Genomic DNA, 20,349 nt, shown 5'->3' with positions numbered 1-20,349 from the left:
AATGGTTTTATTATAACAGCTTTAATGTACTTTGGATAGTTCTGTCATTATTATATAATCTTTCCCTCAGGGTTTATTAACTATCTCACAGTCTCTATAGTAGACCACTCTTCTATGTATTAATATCTTGTTGTAATTTCTGTTATCCAGTGAAATGAGTAGTTTAGCAGAGGGGTTGAACACTTGTAGGGCATTGTATGTTAAACTCTCATTAGGAGCCTGGGGCGATTCTAGGATCAGACCTTTAGGGGGGCTCAGCTCCTAATGAGAATGAAACATACAATGCCCTGCAAGTGAACAGATTTTTTTGTATATATTGTTTATGTTTAATAAAAAATTAAAATGTTTTATATATGTTCAGTTAAGTACTGTACAATGCTAAGTAATTTTGTAACTAACTTGAGTATTTCCATGTGATGCTACTTTATACTTCCACTCCACCACATTTCAGAGGGGAAATATTGTACTTTTCTACTCAATTACACCTGTTTGACAGCTTTAGTGACTTCAGATGAAGATTTAACACAAACACATTACAATACAGTGTAAACCAGTGATTTCGGTCCGTGTATCTTTTGGTCATTCGATTTGCTTTTGTTTGTTTTTTCAGGAGCGAGTATTGAAAAACACAAAACTGAGTGTTTATTTTATTTTCATTTTAAATTACAAAAGATTAAATTGAAGTACAAACTGTTTTACTTTTTCCTGGTCAAAAAGGGATGAGCAGAAATTTAAAAAATGGTCACATTTCATATGTCTATGATATGCAAGCCTGGGTTAGTACCTCAAGGAGCCCCTGGGCACCAAACCTCATGTCCCCCAAACAGCTTTTATTTTAGTCTAATTGGAAAACACTCCTGTCGGGTGGACAGGAGTGTTTAACTCACATTTAACTCACATATTTTGTTTTGGACACACTAGGTTTCTGACAGTGACCATAATTATCAACATCAAGAGAACTGATCAAGCCTTCATATTTCTGTAGAGCCTGACCCAAAAAAAAAGCCCAAGGGCCCATATGGTAGATCTGGCCATGATGAGTTGTTAACAGCTCCACTAAATAGGGATTTTATTTTCCCCTCTAAACTTCTCACATGGTCTTGTTTCAATAAATGTTCAAATGATCCAATATTTCACCAAAAATCAAAGATTAGAGAAAAAAATAAATGCTGAAAATAGATTATTTTTTTCCTCTTTCCTCTCCCATTAATCATCTCATGACCCCTCAGATTTACCTGCTGATCCTTTGGAGGGGCTCGACCCCTAGGTTGGGAACCACTGGACTAAACTAGCTAACTGTATATAGAGTAGTGTAAACTAGCTCCACCTCCAGCAGCTACAACAGTAACATGCTGCTCTAACACTGATGCTTCACTATTAATAATCTAATGATGTCATTTATAATAATATATCAGTCAGAGGGACCAAAGCACTACTTTTACTTTAATAAGAATATGGAGCTGCTCATAACTTCTTTCTTCCCTTTTTAATCTCAAATGTGAAACATGGTGTGAGTGGAGAGGTCAGTTATTGTATAATATCTGACTGAACTGTGATTTCAAGCTTGTAATGTCTTTTGACCATCAGCAGAGGGCAGCAGCAGACTGCAGCTCTGACTGGGTCTGTCCTGATCACCTGATGCTCCCTCCATTGTTCTTTATCAGAGTGTTTATGAAATTAAAAATACATTTCTTGTAATATACATTCTGTAGGTGTTGCTTGTACCACGGGTGGGATGTTATAACTCACACACACTGTGTTTGCTACCAAACACTCTTTCCACATTTTTTTTATCCTACAGCCAGTTAATGCTGTTTTCAGGACTCAAAGTACCAGTGTTTCACAATCAGTTTTTCACAAGTAATGAATAAGTTTACTCAGTACATTCCAGCAGGAACCCAACATAGTGATAAGGTAATCTGTGAGTGTTTGTGAGTAAAAATCATTGAGAGGAGTGTCTTGAAATGTGTAGTGTTACAGGAATTTAAATTAATTTAAGCCTTTTTCCCGCAAAACAGTAAACTGACAGTTCATATAGTGGAGATTAACTTTGTAAACCAGCAATTTCAGCACATGGTGAAGTAATCTCTGTATCACTGCTATCCGTCATCAACTCCCTGCTGACAAGTTTTGGCCATTCAGTTCTACAAGGCAGTAAAAAGTTTACTTTAACCTCGTAAATTAAATGAGATGTCTGCAATTCAATAATTTCTTCAATTCTGCCAAAAGTTTTAAAATTCAACACTAGATGTTATGTGTATCTTGTGGTTAAAGTCGGTGTTAAATGGCTGCAACACAAAAAGTAAAGAAGCTTTATTTATTATATCACTGAATCTTTAATATGTGTACTGACTACATCCAACAAACCTCATGTTTATCCTCGGGTCAGTGCTGCATCTCGGATTGTACAGGTTCAAATCCTATTTAATTGCTATATTGAAGACATTTTTCTGTTATGCTGGTCAAAATGTATTAATAGGACAAATAGGTGAAAAGAAACACAAACCTTTCCTTTTCTGGACCAAAATCTCCCAGAGGGCTTACTTTATTGATGTTCCTTTTTACCAGTCGAGCGCTTACAGTATCCTGTTCAAATATGCTGTTACCACCGAAGCTTTCACCACTTTGAATGTATACTTTCATGTGTTGTCTAATGAAAAACAATAACCAACTCTCTGTTTTCCAGTTGCTCATATTAGCATTTTGACCAGACATGTAGAAATACAGAGGCTGGAAAAGAGTTTTTAATATTTTATGAAATAATGCAGCAATCATTCCAGATGTAGTGAGTCAGTCAGCTTAGTAAACACTGTTTAAACTAAGCAGCTTCAATACTGAACACTGATTTACAGGTCAAAGCCTCGCTGTACACACTCACTCCACCAAGTGATCATTCAGAGAACATTCGGTTTTAACAAAAAACGAAATAAAAAAGAAATTATAAAAATAACAGCTTCTGCAGTGTGTGTCTGCAGTGTTTTCATAAACAATCAATGTTTTTTTCTTCTTACATATTTAGCATCTGAAACAGACAGTAAAAAATGTAACTTCTCATATCCAACTTGGTATGGAAAGACAGTACAATTACAAATGAACGGTTTGATCTCTTTCTTCTTTAATCTGTGTAGTTAAATTATCTGGACAAATACTCTCCAGTGATCTACACCTATCATATACACCGTATAAAGTCTCAAACATAAACACATTCACAATATTACGAATATTACAATATAAGGCACAATATTTACAGTCTCAAGCAAACTTCCTGTCACTGTATACTGAAAATGCAGAAAAAAATGCTAGTGTTCCAGTTTGTCACAGTTTAGATCTTTAAGAAGGCTCAGCCTCTCAATGAAATGTATTTATGTAAGTGCCTGTCTGACAAGTCTTTGTCCGTAGTGGCTCTGTTGTTCATCACTGAATTACAAGTGTCTTTATGGCTCCTTTTCACCATACATGATAAGCAAGAAGCTCCACTTGGGACCTCCCTCCTTCCTTTTCTCCTGGTTCTACATCTTCTTGCGTTCTGTCCGTTATTTGCCATACTGCGCTCCTTTTCCCCGTCTTAACCAGTCCCTCCAGGGGGACTGGGCTTTGTCCTGATTAACATCTGAACTCCAGGTGGAAGAGGATGACGACTGGTGTGTCCAGGTAGCAGTTGCCTTGCTGGGCCTACGGAAAAAGGACATGCCATTGGAGGTGGGCTTCTTCTGAGGCTGCTCCGACTGCTGCTGGGACCTGAGCTGCTGGTTGATGATGATTTGGATGTCGTCCTGAGGAAAGGTGAGGAGGAACAGACAATGAGCCGCAAGTTAATGAACAGAGACTCAGTATGGTGCTAAAAGCAGAGTCAATATTGGTCTTACATTCATCAGGTGCTAATGTTGCTCTGTAAATATTGTAAATAGGCAACCGTCACATAAAAGCTGCACTTAGAGCTTGTTTTGTTGCAGTTAAATCTGAACACTACAAGCTTGAAAATGGATTTGACGAGGACAAACAACGCATTGAATAAAAACAACAATATCTCTGGTTTAACTGTCAATAATGAGTCCAATAATGTTATAGTGCAATACTAAATCAGTGGAGTTTTTCCTGTACTCCTTGGTTCATGATGAAACCATAAATAAAGACCATTCTTATATTCCAACAGTTTTGCTGCCGTTTTGTCATTTTTTATTTTTTGAAAAACGTGTCAATCAACAAAATGAATCAAAGGAATAGTGTCTTCTGTCCATTATAAGTGCTTAATTAAATTGCCTCCATGATCTATGCAGTCCTACTCAGTCTATCTCATCTGTATTTAACTTGAAGATATTCCTGCACATTTATGTGTATTACATTTCTGAATATATCGCTCCATATGTGTTTCTTTTGTCTGTAAATGCAGAGTTTCTAGACTGATGTCTGTGTATCATATGTCATTTATATATTGTTGGTAATACCAGTTTGTATCTGCACACACATGACACTTCTACAAACATTTGACTTGCCCTGTGCAGAATACACAATTTTTTTAGGATTTAAATCCTGTGGTAGAAATCCATTGCGATATTTTAAACTGATTATAGCCTTCAAACTCTTTCAAAGCAAATTGTAGCCTGTCAGGATGGAGAAAGAATATTTTTGCTTTCAGCTAACAAACATAATATCTCCAGAGCACTAATCAGTGTTTTGGTCAAAATATTAACTGCATTATCTTCATCAAAGCACCAGAGATCAGACCCTCTGGCAGATGGCTCAGCTTGGCATAATGACTCAGCAGCAGAAGGGCTCACAGACAGGGACACCTGCCGTTCATATTCCTCTAAACTGACAGGGCTGAGAGAGATATGGCTGCGTCTGTCCATGACCTCCCACTGAGGACACCAAACTGAGACACATCCTTCTTCTGTATTGTCAAATTATGACTAAAACTGGCGATAGTGTGCTTCAAAAAGTGATTTTTCATCAATGATTGTGCAGATGAATGTGTGGATTGAGGATTTTTATAAAGCAGGAGACGGATTTAAAGACGTAATGACTACATGGTTTAGAAGACAGAGTAGACTGGAAAGGACAGACGAAAAGGATTTACAGAGGTAAAAACACCGCACCTGCCAGGCCTCCAGTTCCTGTGACAGCTCCAGTTTACGTTGGATGGCTTCTAATAATTGGTTGTTCAATGACATCATGTCATTTTTACTTCGGACCAACTCAACCTCCATCAGGTTTTTCCTACCAAGAAATGATGAAACTTCTTCAGAAACGTCACATTTACACCCAAGAAATATATACACTCAAGACGTCATCACAGGTAAAAACTAATTACCATGGCTACATCAATAGCTATACAAAAAGTGCAATACATTATTTTTTCTTGTTTTGTTCATCTGACAGTTACGTATTAATTTTTTCTGAATGTTCAACCCAACAGAATTAATCTAGATAACCGTCAATTCTTGTAAAACACATGAACAAAATTGCTGTCAAAGGCATCCGAATATACGGATACTGCATTGAGATTATTGATCAAGAAGGACGACTCACTTGGCTATGGCTTCATCTCGGTCTCTGATGGCCTGTTGGGCAACTTCAGCCTGCTCCTGTAAACTCTGCAGCTTCTGCCTCATTTCAGCGTTCTCCTGCTGCAGCTGGATGTTCTGGAGGAGGAAAACATCAACTGTGTTTACACCACAGCTCATTTATCTGCTTAAACCACTGTAAAGACACTGGTGTTGCACCTAAGTCGGCAAATTACTGCATATTTAACACAAGATTGAAAAATGTGATTTAATAAAAATACATTTCAGTGTAATTTGTGAATGCGAATAAGCTCATTTGGATGTTGTGCCAAAGCCCAGAGTTGAGCTAAAAGAAAACTTTTTTTATGTCATAGAGTCCATTATGAATTCCTGCTAATAAAAGCTGCAAATGTCTTACTTCTGTGAAGAGAATCAAACCCAACCCTCTAAAAAACCTCCAGATGTTTCATTAGATGGAAGTGTATTTCCAGGTAAAAAATACCCTCCAAGGATGATACTAAAATTGACTACAGTAACAGCAGTAAGGTCAGTACCAGCAAAGCCAAATCCTCTCATAATGGCTCACCAACGGCACCCCCCCTACCCGACAGACGTATCCGTTCATCACTAGGTTACCTGATCTCTCAGCTCTTGTGCTGCACTCGGATTCCCACACTGATCACCGGTCCTGTCGACAAAAGCTGGATTCAGCTCCTGGGACACACACATTAACAAAGAGATCAGGTGTCGGCCGTGCATTTCACAGAGATTTACACCGAAAAGAGATTCTGTTGTATTGGCCTACATGCATGGTGCTCGGAGGGAGGAAGTGGCAGGTCGGGAATATTTAGTTACAGTGTTAAATGCACGTTACTCGTCTGAATGGCCTACAAACACCGTGAGCCACAACTGGACAATTGTATATGCTCACTCACAGCAAATGAAAGCCTATCAATTGTAAAGATTCATTGACAACCATACACAGTTCCACAGTTTAGTTCAGTGTCTTGTTTGAGGACAGTGTTGTACCTACTAGGAGCCACTAGAGGGCAGATAGGCCGACTGTGAACAAACTGATGAATATGGTATGTGAGGACGCTACTTTATGGATCACTGACTTTGAGTACAGCTGCTCTTTTTTCTGGATGATGAAACCTACATTTTCGGGGTGCAAGGCTCTCTATCAACAAGAATAATATTATGTGAAAACATTTTAAATCAATTTTAACTTTTGTCAACTTTTCCACAAAATGTGTATAAAAATGTCATACGATACAGTTGATATACACCAGTGTTTCTAGGCTTTATTTATTTAGTTAATTCATTCATTCAGTCCTCGTTTGATATGAGGAAACAAGGTCAGCCTTTTGTTAGCATATCCTGTTCTGTCCCATTTGTTCATTTTATGTGTCTGTTGCTCACCTGAGGGCTGGATGTCTGTGCCAGAGTTTGGGCCACTCCCTTCAGTCTATGCAACATGGCCTGCAGGTCGACCTGTTGATCTATGTTCTCTGATCTTCCAGCACTGTTCATCTCCTGGGTCAGTGGTAGCAGTAACCGAAGGATGGACCCCATTTCTTGCGTTATCTAAGATAAACAGCAGAGAGGGCATGTTTACTTTTACTTTTAAAGCAGCTACAATGTGAGACTTGTTAAGTTACTTTGCGGGTTATTTTCATGACAAAGCTGGTATACCTTGGAGGCTGTTAATGTACATTTGGCCTACATTGAAAGAGCTAATGTTTCAGAAGTTTTAATAAAAAGTAAGCCACCCCTGCGAAGAAACAAGGTCTATCTTTTCACCTTTTCCTTTCAAGACACCATATTTTCTCTCCACACACGTCACATAATGAGCAACCTACTGTATATTTACACAATGGGAGGTGCAAGCATTACCTCATTACTCTGTGTAACTTCCTTGAGCCAATTTTATAACATGATGATACCGATCTGATGATAACAGCTTTATTTAAATATGGTAAAAGGGATAATTGTATTATATTTTTTGATAAGGTTACAGACAGAGATGTACACATGCGCCGAAAGGTCCACATCAAGGAAACTCTACTACAATGTGGTTATGACAAACAGGAAATGTCATGAATGACTCACAGGTGCAGTTATACATCACATTTTCCTGCTGGAACAAAACAATAACACTAGATACCCAGATAGTGAGAATTAGAGGATTTTTCTGTTCTCTGTTCTCTGTTTTCTGCTGCAGCACTGCTTATCTAATGTTCCTTTGTGGTGTCTTCGCTTTGAAACTCAGAAACTTTGCAGCCTCTCGTCGCACAGTGTCCTTGCCTCAAACAAAAGTCACACAGAGAACTTGAACAAAATGTCCTGTCATCACGTTGCTCTCTGCAGAAACAGCTACTGTGCTTCAATCTAACATTTTACATATACACGTTTCTCTAAATTAAAATTATAAATCTTGGTGGCACCATAATTGTGAGATCTCATACATCTTTTAAGAAAGACTTTGTTTAATACTCTTGTTTCCAGTCATCACAGGAACATACATTTCCCCTTTAAACACACATGAATCATTGTGGGGAAGACTAGAATAGAAAAGTCTGAAACCAGCACTTGCCAACCACAGCATGGAGATAAAGTCACAAAAGACCTCCAGTGTTTGTTTGAGTTAGAGTACTTCGCTGGATTTACAGCTTCACCGCCTCATAACATGCCCTGTTGTGTTCATTGTATTGTTCCGATAATCTTAGTATTTCCTACTTAAATGCATGAACTTACTTTCGTTTTATACAATAACCCAATGGAATAATTTGAAATATTTTTCATGCACTGTCACCCACTGCTTGGAGTGGGTAGTATATATACTTTTATCTTTATATGGTGACAGAAGATATATACTGTATATCCTCTATTATCTCTCTTTTGTCTTAATTCCCTAATTACTGAGAATTCACTTTAAACATTTTAATGCATTTTGATGCCTGAAAGTTACAAAGACAGTGTGAATTTTCCAGCATACTGTATACAATATTGTATTAGTATATTTAAATTGAATTATCCTTTGCATGTATATTGCAAAGATGACTGAAACTACATTAATTAACGACAAAAACTACACATTTCTCTCTTTCTTTCTTTTTTTCCCTATCCAGTCTTTGCTTTGCCCATTTTATGTGTCTGTCTTGTATTTATACAGATTTTTTAGAGTCATGCATCTGATTAGATGGATATTTTCACTATGTTATGCATCATTATTTCTCATCCTTTCATTTCCCCAAATCCAACACAGGAAAAGGTCAATCACTCTTCTTTCCTCTGGAAATACACATACCAAGACATATTTACTGTATATATACACATTTTTTCTGTTTTTAATCTCACTGACAAGATTTTAGACAAATCTACTTCCTGTTCTGGCATTAATGATTTAACAAATGGTGGTCTGACTGTGTTAAATGGTTCGCTATCTACCCGCTGCTTTGGTACCTCTTCTTTGCAAACTCCCAGTCCTGCCGTGTCCAGGCTGCTCTCCAGCTCGGACAGCAGGGAGGCATCTCCGTGACTCCTGGCTTCCTGCAGGGACAGCTCCTCCTGAAGCTCCTCCACTTGGGCTTGCAGCCGCTGTGAGCGATCCCGTGCCGCTTCCACCTCCTGCCACGCCTCCGATAGCTGAAGACACGAGGAGGAACAAGCACACACACACAAACACGTATTAACACACTCAGACTAACATAGACACAAACACAAGGCTGAGGTTCAACGACTGAACGGGATTAGGAGAAGACAACGTCATGTATCCTAATAAATTATATTGATAACCAACAGAGAGATGGTTGTGATGTGTGCTTTTACCCAAGGCCATGGGTGTATTTTAACAAGCTGTCATGAGACACTTGTTTTAAACACTCTTACTAGTGTTCAGCATGACAGAAATCCTGACGTGCCAGATTCCAGCCTCCAGCACAACATGAAACCAAACGAACACGAGCGGAATCCAGAATTGCGGGTGAAAGTTACAATGACGGGGATGAAGTGATTGTTTAGCAATGCTTTCCACAATCCCGCCGAAACCCAGTCAGCCGGGCAGGGAGCAGAAAATCCCTTTTGTTATTGAGGCTCGTTCATTCATACTCCAGCCACACTGTGCTGTTTTTGTGTTGCCTGCTGCTACAATGAACACTAATCAGTGTGTATTTACTTTGAAGAAAGAGGGATGCTCATGTTTTTGTGTGAATGCACAGTGTGTTCATTTGTCTGTCTGTCCTAGGCTATTTTTGGGAACAAATTTCAAACTTAGGACCAGTTAATTGGGGACGGCTTGTCCAATGGTAGACAAAAGCTGTGTCCCCAATTGGGAAAAAGCTTATTTTTGGGTGAGTGGTTATGGTTAGGCTTAGGGAAAGTCTCCAAGAAATTAATGTAAAGTCTATGTAATGTCCTTAAAAGTGACCATGATCTATGTGTGTGTGTGTGTGTGTGTGTGTGTGTACCTGCTGGCTGTGTTGCTGGTTGAGTTGGTCATGCAGGGCCAGACGTGTGTGTAAAGAGGCCAAGCTCGCCCTCAGCTCAGCGTTCTCCTGACACACGCTTTCCAAACGCTCCTCCAGCACCTGTTCTTTCTGGGTGAGACGCAACACCTGAATAAACACACACAAACATAGATTATTAATCTTTTTCACTGAAAAAGCTAAACTCCCACTGACTTATCTATTTCCAAATCCACATGTCCTTGTGCATAACACCCCATCTGCCCACCAGCGTGGATATCTGTGAGTGTTAGGAAAGGTGTTTTTCTCTGATTTTATTCTCCCTGAATAAGATACTGTTGTGTAAAAGTGTAAAAAGAAACTTTTCTTCATTTAATATGAGAATGTTCTTTTGCTTCTCCTTTTTGGAGATAAAAGTAATCAAAAATATCGGAGAATGCTACATGTTCTTCCAGGACTTACTGTTAGATTCCTTTCAAGTGGCATTATATTCTTTATGTATTGATAAAGTTAATTAAAGAAAAACATGTTGCTCTGTAAATTATGTAAATGCAACACAATCAACACGTTTAACAGAAAATATGATATGAGAGCAGATTGTTCTGGTCATCCGGTCCGTGTGAGTACATGGTGCTCTCCAGACCATAAACACTTTATTAAACCATCAATTTAGTGTTAAAATTTTGTGGTACATATGCTGTGTATGTTCATGTTTTTTACCTGCTCCCTCATAGCACTTATCAGCTCCTCGTCCTGTGGTCGGTTGTGGCTTCCTTTTTGTTGGAGCTCCTGTTTCAGAGTCTGCAGCTCAGTGGACATGGCCCTCTCCACCTCCATTGCCTACAAAACAGCAGACACACACACATACACGGACACATGAGATTCACAGGTGTAGTGTTGAATGAGTACAATTGGCAGGGTAGCCTTCATTGTGCACCTTCTTTACTTTCAGACAATAAGAGAGGAAAAGGAGGAGGGGTCACAGAGAGATATGAGAAAAGAAAAAAATACACACAGCCAGAAATCGAACCACGACTACAACTGGTGGAATCAAACGTGTGTACTGGTCAACCTGAAACTCAAAAACAAAGTTTGCTCGAGGCACGAGGTTTAAGAGCATTGAGACCACAATCTAAATCTAAATCTAAATCTAAAAATAACTTGATATATAGCAGGAGATTGCTCTGTGTGGATAAAGTCGTGTAAAGTAGACACAGATGAGAACCTGGCTGAAAGGTGGGATTAGGTGTCTAAAATTGGGATTGGTATTGTTTTGCTGTTGGCCCTGCAGCAGAAAGAGACTCAGAGATGTTTTTTCTTTGCTGTGAGTGGCTACAGTGTGTTTTTGTAACTCCCAAACTGGAGGTCAGGATATCTGATGGGGCCCCAAAAACAAATCTGAAGAGTAACAAGATGATTAAAGAAATATGACAGAAAATATATTCTACAGAAATTTCTATTCCCCCCTCCACATGAGATTTGTTGACAATAAGATAAATACAGAATATTGCCAACCATATCCTTTTAAGTTTGTTTACAAGAAAACTCTACAAGGCACTTTTAAGGGGTCACAAGCCAAAGAAGCTGGGAAGTACTGACTGAACAAAAAGCAACATGGCTCCTTTGAACCTTGCTCCAGCAAAACAACAGGAAAAAACGGACAAACCACATGTCATATGATGATTTCTCATAAATGATGATTTCTCATCTTTTTTTTTCTCAATCATTTTTACAGGCTTTCTCAAATGCAAAATAATATTGCAATTCAATTCAGGGATCTGTGGGATATTGCTGTGCCAGTTCTGAAGCCCCAGTGAACGCACCAACCTGCTGCCCTCCCAATCCCCTTCTCCCCTCCCCTCCTGGTCTGGGACCCTTAGTTCCCCTTACTCAGCATTTCGGCGGGCCCCTGTCAGGTCCCATCACAGCCACATAATACAAGATGAAAGGCCTGCCCCTACGCCAAATGGAGCAGAGGGCATCTTGGTCTTGTCTGTGACATCATCATGCCACATTAGGCAACCATGTGTCAGAGGGTAAAAACTTGGAAATCTGGAGGGTAGAGCGGAGAGGCCAGATTGTGTGTATGTGTTCGTACAGAGGAAGTGAGGCAGACGTGATGGCTAATATTACTGGGAAGTGTGTGTGTGTGTGTGTGTGTCTGTGACGAGAGTAAAGAAGGCACTGATGGACAAAAACAAAACATAGCATGCAAACACACAAGGAGGAGGAGAAGCTTGTATCCAGGAGTCTCATCAACAAGGGCCCCCTTCCACAATAGAGCTGGCAACCCACTGAGAATCACCAGAAAATGGGGTGGAAAGAGGACGCTCCATTTGGTAGAGACACAAAGCCTGAGATGATATCCCCTCACATGTTCCCCCTGCCCCCCCTAAGCCTCAGGCCGTCCCCAAGTCCACACGCAAAGGCATCCAGCAGCTGACTACCCAAGCTATAGCCGAGGCCCTCAGGGAGCGTGCAGAAAAGATGGCTTTCCCTCGGGATGATGGGATGTTTGGGTATGAGGGGCAACATCAAAGGAGCAAATGAAAGATTTATATTTCACTGCAATGTATATGTCTTTCCCTCTTTGTCTGTGACGCTAGCAGAGGGAGCAGAGGTCACAGGGGGGGTCTGCTTCAATGCAGGCGTCTCCTTTTACAATAACGGAAATTCACAGTGACGGATTTGTCACAGTCAACCAGTAACAACCTGTGATCCACGGCCGGGGAAAGTGATCGTTCAACACTAGGTGGTAAGCAGGAGTTGAAGAGTTAATGTCTTTTTCAGCTGTTAATCAGACACAGAGAAGACCAAAACACCAAATATGTTATCTACATTTTATTGATATAAATAACTTACACAATATTAAATACCATTAAAAGGTAATGGCTCCTTTTACTTTTGATGTGTTCTAAACAGAGTTTTGGAAGGCTGTTCTTATATCTAATTACTTACTTGTCTTATTTTGTCTGTGGAATGGTCCAAACCTAAAGATATTCAGTTTACTATCACATACAACACAGAAAATCATTAAATCTTCACATTTGAGAAGTAGAAACCAAAACAATTTGGTAATTTTTGCTTTAAAAAATGACAATGACAAATCGATTATCAAAATAGTAACAGATATGATCTACTGATCATTGCAGCTCTGTTTACATTTTGTTTAATCATTATTTTTCTTATGTAATTAAAGGAGTATTGCTTATTTCTTTATGAAATGTGTCTGCAAGTATTGATTCATGTTATACTGCTCAACAAACCAATAGGCTCCATCATCGGTGAAACTTTGGATGTGCTGCCTGAACAGCATGAACATTTACATATTTTGAAAGAGAAATAAAAGGTGAATCAACACCTCTCTGAACAGTTTAATCAAAAAATGAACAATGCAATCTTTCAACCATGCTCACTGTATCTAATCAACTGGCAACTAGGCGTCTGCTATGCTCAACTGATCTTATTTTGCAAAGTCTAACCACAAATGTTCTTTGTGGAGAAGTGTGATAAGTCTGATTCAATATCGACTGTGGCCCAGCTTATCGTGACTGATGTAAACAGAAATACTGTGAAGCTCAGCTATCAGTTTATACTTAATTTAACTTGACACAGGTCCAAACCAAATGTACTCAATTTACTTTCGGTAACATGTTAATCAAATATTATCAGTATTTCCAGCTTATCAGCCTATAATAATACTCCCTTTTCCAGTCTGGCATTTCTTTTCCACTATGTGTTTATATCCAAATTTCCAGTTTTATTGCACAAGAGTGAAACTACAAACCTACAAAATGTGTTATTCTCATTTTTCTTTCCTTCAGTGGAAATTATATCATTATCTTTTGACTCCTGGGATTTTTAAAATCAGCCCTAGTTAAACATTTAGAGGATGCCTGGAACTTCCTTCATTAAACTCAGTCAAGTAATTAATTGACGAAGTGACAGTATCAAACTCAGGATCAAATCATTAATGCTTAACTCAAGTGTTCTCACATTTGTAAAGTAATCACAAGAAAAACACACTGACATCACTTGACACGCCCTGATATGTTGACACCTACTTTCCTGCACTTCAGCTGCTGTTTGAACAGTTGAACCATGTGACAATCTGGCACAAGTCAACATTGTTTTTATGCAGCCGCTTCCTCAACTGTACCAGGATGCAGTGGATCTTTCCTCTTACATCAGAGAGCCTGGTTTGATTTGCTGTGTTGCAGGTAAATGATGAACTCTTTATCTCAGGTTTTCTGAGGTTACACTCTCACGATTAGGATATTAGAGTTTTAAGCAATTTGAAACGTGCTAGAACTTCTTTACATTCAAACTCAACCTCCAAGCAGCACTTAGTGTACACAGAAAGGATCTAAAATGTAAGATATTTAAATATTTCTTCATCATTCAACAGAAACAACATATTCTTCAATCTTGCCTGAAAAACTACTGAAGTCCGATCAGGACACACAGAACAAAATCTCCTCTTTCAGTACGAACACACACATTATCAGAGAAATACAGACACAACTCACCACACCAGGCAGTGACACACACCCCACAAAAGCAGCAGTAGCCTTCACCACGTCTGGTAAAGAGATTCTTCCCACTTAAACGCTCTACTTCTTCGTTTCTTTTTTCTGATTTTTACAACCACTCATAGTCCACTCTAGAGCCACCAATGTCTGATGCCTGCCCGCCAAATAAAACATGCTCTCTCCACTTCCTTCTCCCTGAACAGCCCCAAACAGAGATAGCACCTTTTTATCTAAATTGACTTTTTCCTGAACTTCTCGGGAGCCTGTTTGTCGCAGAAACTCCCTCAGTCTGCCCTCAGAGGTAGAAAGACGTTCAAAGTTCTTAATTCGGTGAACCTTGACTCATGGGAGGGTGTACAGAGCTGTTTGGGTTCATTTTTAACTTTGCAAAGCTCAGGTTTGCCGTTCACTTTGAAAGCTTGGGACATCATGAGTAACTGCACCGTGAAGGGGGGCGCTTGTGAGGAATGCCACAAGTGTAGTGTTTAGACAAACAATCCCTTCTCTGTCAGGCTGGAAAAGTCCTTGTGGGCGACTCAAGGTTGTCCTGCTGTGTGATCTAATCAGCTCCTTTCATGTTAACTGATAAGAGGCCAAAAAATATGGCCCAGATTCAATGTTTGGATATAACTGTACGCCGTTTTCTTCATATCAAACAGTGCACATCATAAATATCTGACTAGAACACATATATGTGGAGTCAGCTGTACATTTCCACTGATTATACCCATTATGTCATACAGTCATCCAAGCAGCACTTTGTTAAAAGCTAACTTAGTTACTTAATAATCTGGATCCTGTTTAATAGATATGTTGACGTGTAGTAAAACCAGCATCTTCCTGAACTTTTTCTATGTTTTTCTCACTCTGACCTAGATCTAATATCAGGCCAAGGCATTAACTTTCCCTCCCTTCTTGTTTACATATTGTTTCCATCCTGAAGATTTTGTTTTCATAGCTACTTTGTCTGTTTCCGCTGCTCAGATGAAAACTCTGTCTTTGCTCTGAGCATATAAACAGCCTGAGAGTCTGGCGTTGTTCTAGCCTGAGTCAGACTGATACCTGAGTGTTTACAAAGAACACTGAGTTTCAGTGTGTGGATTGGATGACAGCCCTTCTTATCTAGACTGACTCAAGCCTGCAGCTTTGGATCCGCAGCTCAGGTGTTTGTTTCACTGCGAGTCAGTTACCTATTCATGTGTATAGATCACCTTCAGATGTTTTGATGCAGACAGAATGACATTAAATTTGCAACCACCCCACAAATCGCCCGCTATCCACGTGTGAGACTCACCGTGTTGAGCTGCTCCCGGATCCGCTGAGTGTGCTCGCTGTGTTCCAGCTGAGCTCGACTCTTGTCCCTCTCCGCCTCGCTGAGGGCCTGAGTGAGAAGCTTCACCTGGGTGCTCAGCTCCCTCACATCCCTCTCCAGGTCCCCCACCTGACTCTCCCACTGGGACTGACAGCCCTCCAGCTTGAGCCGCAGCTCATGCCTGCCCTGCTCCAGCTCCTACACAAAAGGGGTGAAAAACATTAACCAGGTGACAACAGAACACAGATCACAACGTCAAATATGTCAAATCACAGTTAAAGTTTATTCAATCTATTAAAAGTATGTGTTACTCTGGAAATGTGATGCTTGTTGCAGCCGGATGTTACAACAATAACGCATTGTTTTCAAAGGAATTTGAGTCACAAAAAGCAGCAGGAGGACTCATTCAGTTCTGCAAAGGATCACGGGTAATGTGAGGCTGCTTGAATCTGAATGAATGAAAATAGCATCACCAAGAATTTACAGCATTTAATTCATGTCTAACTACAGATAAGTCAAATCACTTTTCATGTATTATTTATTCTTGACAGATATACATCTTTATATCACTTTGCAGAATATTTTATTACATAACCAATATCCCAGTTTTACCAGACTGTGACTTAAGTCGTCACACCTGATAAGATTTAGCCCTGTGCTCCTGAAGGAGACGTCAGCATTCACCTCGAGTAAAGCAACAAGGCCGTCATTTCATCTGTCATAAACAGCTGTGTGATGCTGTGCAGTGAGCAACACCTTCATCACTGCACTAAATATAGAACACTCGTAAAAGTTTGCAGATGACTCAAGTTCACCTGCAGTCTCTGGCTCTACTGCCGATAGGTTGAATTGATCTGGCTTTCAGTTAAACATTTTTGAGCATCACCACTGAGTCATTTTTAAAGTGTGTGAGCATGTAGGGGACCTGAGTAGATTTATGACCCTTGCTGCTGATACTGTAACTGCAGTTTTCTCTTTGCATTACTTTAGAAATGAACTGCTGACCTCAGGGTGAAGTTTAAAACTTACAGTTTGATTCGGCAGCAACAGGATTCCCCCTTTTTTTATGATTCATGATGATAACCAATTGTTAAGCATAACATTTCAGTATAGATGTGCCTTTTAAGAAAGAGGTGCATTTCAAAGAGCAAAGGATGAGAACAATGAGTGCAAAAAGCTTAAACTTGATCACACTGAGAACAGGACAGTAATGAAAGAGTTTGAGAGAACTGGAATATTACCTATTTCCTGTGCATAATACACTAACATGCATTGCAAGGAATTTGGAGATATTTCAATCATACATAGTAGCCTACCGCAGTTCATACAAATCAATATTTGCAGAAAGTATGGTCATAACTTACAGTAAAGTTACTTACTTACAGAAAGCTGTTCCTGGCAGTGTGGGTGTGTTTTCTTTTTTTCACATTATTTTTCCAAAAAGTCTTACATTGTGTTATTTTTTAAATAAAAATAGCATATTTAAATTAGTACATAGTACATTAGTCATTAGTACATACAACAATAAACAATCTTGTAACTGATTGTGTTTATCATATTATCAACTAGGCTTTGTCATACATTATGTAAAAGAAATTATATATTGGCATTCACTCCATATGATATACAGTATGTGGAGTATATTTTGTATTCTGAATATAAACCAGACATGTTGAGCCTCTGCAGTGTCCCCAAAGTTGCTCTACAGTCCGATACCTCATTATTATTATCGACGTTTTTGTGTCCTTTCTTTAGTCAGGAAACTTATGTTCAAACAACAGAAAACACGTCGAGAAAATAAAAGGAAACTATAAATTCGAGCCACACATCTTTCATTATAAACTATAGTAGCGCTTTCCCAGCAGAGAAACACAGATTGCTCTTACCTCCAGCTTGTCTGCGTACTGTTCATGAAGTTTGTCGCTCTGATCTTTCAGCTGACTGTTTTCCAGGAGCAATGCGTTTCCCAGCTGGGCTGCCAAAATAACTTCTTCCTCCTTTTGTTTCAAAGCAGCCAGAAGTTCATTGGGGTCTTGATAATCTGTTATTTCCTCCGCTCCGTAGTCGATGTAGAAATCCCCCTCCAGGTCCATTTGCTTGGGTTTGAACCCCCATTCATCAAATCGATTCATAACTATTCAGACTTTTTTTTCTGTGTACAATAAAATCAGTTTGTCTTTTTGTTTTAAAGAAAATACGCAAAAGCCCGCTGAAATAACCCCACACGTGTGTCAGTAAGATGTGAATCCATTACACCTGCCTGCTGCTGCTGTTGCTGCTGTCAGTTTGAATGAAGCTGAAGGTTTGAGCTCCACAGTGAACGTAGGCTGGACTCTGTGTTTGTCGGCAGGGGGAGTTGGCTTCAGTCACCTGAGCAACTGTTACCAGCCTGCTGACAACAGTCCTGACACACCTGTCCTGATGTCAGACCCAGTATCTCTAGTCCATAATGGAAAATTACACCGATAAGACCATAAAACACGTAACATGTGTGTTATGTCATTAAATGTGCCCTCACAGATGTTCAGTTGTGTGTAGACTGATTTTTTTAATACAACTAAAAAGGCCTAAAAATTACTTTACACAGTTTTTAAATGTTACACAGACTTTATTATTCAAAGGAAAAGTCAAATAACCTTTGTTTCTTGATTTATCACCTCTTTATTTAACACATATTCTCTCTGGTCATGTAGTAAACTGTACACATGTAGGAACAGCATCTTTCATTGTTTCTCTGAGGCTTTTTTAGGAAGCATTGTGAACCTGATCCTTTTATAGCCATCCTTAGAGTAATAAGCTCCTAAATTTGGCCAATAAAGTATGAAAAATGTGTGTTTTGTTTGGAATTGTAATTGCAAAAAAAGTCAATTTTATGTGCGTGGAAAATTGATTCTTAACCTGTGTATGATTATGAAATGGAAAACATGCACACTCCTCTTTTTATTATGTATGTACACTCTTATATTTTGTACTTTTTAAAGAAAACTTTTTTTTTATTTTGCCGAATTTATGACTGTGGTTGTTGTTATTATTAAGAATGTGCTGTTTTTTTCCTTTTTCTCCTCTATGTACCTAAATAAACATAAGTAAACATACAGTATATTTTTTGAAATATTCTTTCACTAAATCAACACCTCACTGATACAAAATAAGCTACAGTCTAACAGAGCCAGCTACATAAATACACATATCTATCTGTATGAATCCGACGTGTAAATTAGTCTCCTTTGAATAAAGTATTACAGATGTTCGACATTTTTAAAGTACTTCTACTTCTTCCACCTCATTGAAAAATCCTGAATATGCAAATAGATTTACATTTCAAAATGTGCGCAGAAAGCTTGACTAGTTGTTATGTCACAAATCGTGCTCAGATTTAAGGTGATCACAGAGACATTTTTCATATTTAGCAGATGAATGTGAAAACACTTTTCTACTGTCAAACTCTGTAGAGTGAAGCTCAAACATTACAATGAAGTAACAACAAGCAAAACACATGTTTGAGTGTGTGGGGGACTTTAAGTATTAGTACATACTGTATCTCTCTCTCTGTTTGAATGCCTAACACTGCAAAATAAAACGTGATATTCATAATGGAAAAGGAGAGATTCCTCATGCTCCTTGTACATATGATACTTTATCACTGTCTGCTTAATGTCCTTTTTTTATCAGTCCCACTCCATACAAGCATGAGTTTTTTTTATACATTTTATCTTGTTATAATCCAGTTTAGTTTGTATTGTTCACCTCATTACATTATAACAAAACAGAGAAAATGTATTAATCATGATATATATAAATACCACGATCACCCAGTTCCATGAAACCCTTCTACATTGTACATAACATTTCAATAAACCTTAACTAAACTAACAAGAACATGTATTTTTGCAGGTAGATAGTATTCTTTAATAGTATATTTGGACATTATCTGCTTGAACACCCAAAAACCGAAATGTCACACACATTTCTTCTGAAGTGTGACGATGAATGGGACTAATTTCCTTACAGGACATCAGTGTTTCAGTCATCCACCCACCCAGTAAGTGCTTAATAAGTTCACCGTGCATGAAAGCAGAGGGGGGAGTGTCTGCCTGCTTTGTCTGGCCGCCTGCCAGAGGTCAAAGGTCGGCCCCCAGAAGGTTTCATGGAGCAGGGAGCAGTGTCAGAGGAATAAAAGGCGAAGCATCCTGACGCATGGCGAGGCTTTTGTTGCTAGCAAGGTCACAGCTTCTGTACATATGGCAGCAGGGACCAAGAAAACGCGAAAACACTGTACATCAAGGCTCGGTACGCCCCGCTGCCATTGTCTCCATTGTTCCTGCCCAGTTTACAGGCTGCTGATGGAGGGGCTTGTGCCATAAGCACGACGAGGTGTCTCACATATCTGTGTATTGAGGTCCAGCTGGGCCTCATGTGGTCAAGCGGCACACAGAGGAGAGGAGACACGTTAAAGCTAATGAAACACGTGTGTTTGTCTGCCTGAGTGTGTGTTAATACCAGTCTATGGTTAATACACTCAGATGTCAGAGGAA

At 39.2% G+C, this 20,349-nt stretch overlaps 1 protein-coding gene across 2 annotated transcripts; it reads right to left on the bottom strand.

The window, feature by feature from the left end:
- Nucleotides 1-2,527: 2,527 nt before the first annotated feature.
- Nucleotides 2,528-18,082, bottom strand: si:ch211-235m3.5 (BICD family-like cargo adapter 1). Of its 2 annotated transcripts, none has more exons than XM_062419280.1 (10): nucleotides 17,701-18,082; nucleotides 15,797-16,012; nucleotides 10,691-10,810; nucleotides 9,974-10,120; nucleotides 8,955-9,152; nucleotides 6,927-7,091; nucleotides 6,141-6,218; nucleotides 5,530-5,642; nucleotides 5,097-5,217; nucleotides 2,528-3,773 (listed from the first exon to the last, which is right to left on the bottom strand). In XM_062419280.1, exons 1-10 carry the CDS (start codon nucleotides 17,944-17,946, stop codon nucleotides 3,534-3,536), a joined length of 1,644 nt encoding a protein of 547 aa, XP_062275264.1. In that variant the 5' UTR covers nucleotides 17,947-18,082; the 3' UTR covers nucleotides 2,528-3,533. The 2 variants fall into 2 exon arrangements, with proteins under 2 accessions (XP_062275264.1, XP_062275265.1); XM_062419281.1 differs by having other exon boundaries at nucleotides 8,970-9,152.
- Nucleotides 18,083-20,349: the final 2,267 nt, after the last annotated feature.

Source organism: Scomber scombrus, chromosome 5 (assembly GCF_963691925.1).
Source record: "Scomber scombrus chromosome 5, fScoSco1.1, whole genome shotgun sequence".
NCBI classification, from domain to species: Eukaryota; Metazoa; Chordata; class Actinopteri; order Scombriformes; family Scombridae; genus Scomber; species Scomber scombrus.
Note: the sequence above shows the minus strand (reverse complement) of the source record. Positions and strands in the feature narration are given on the sequence as shown.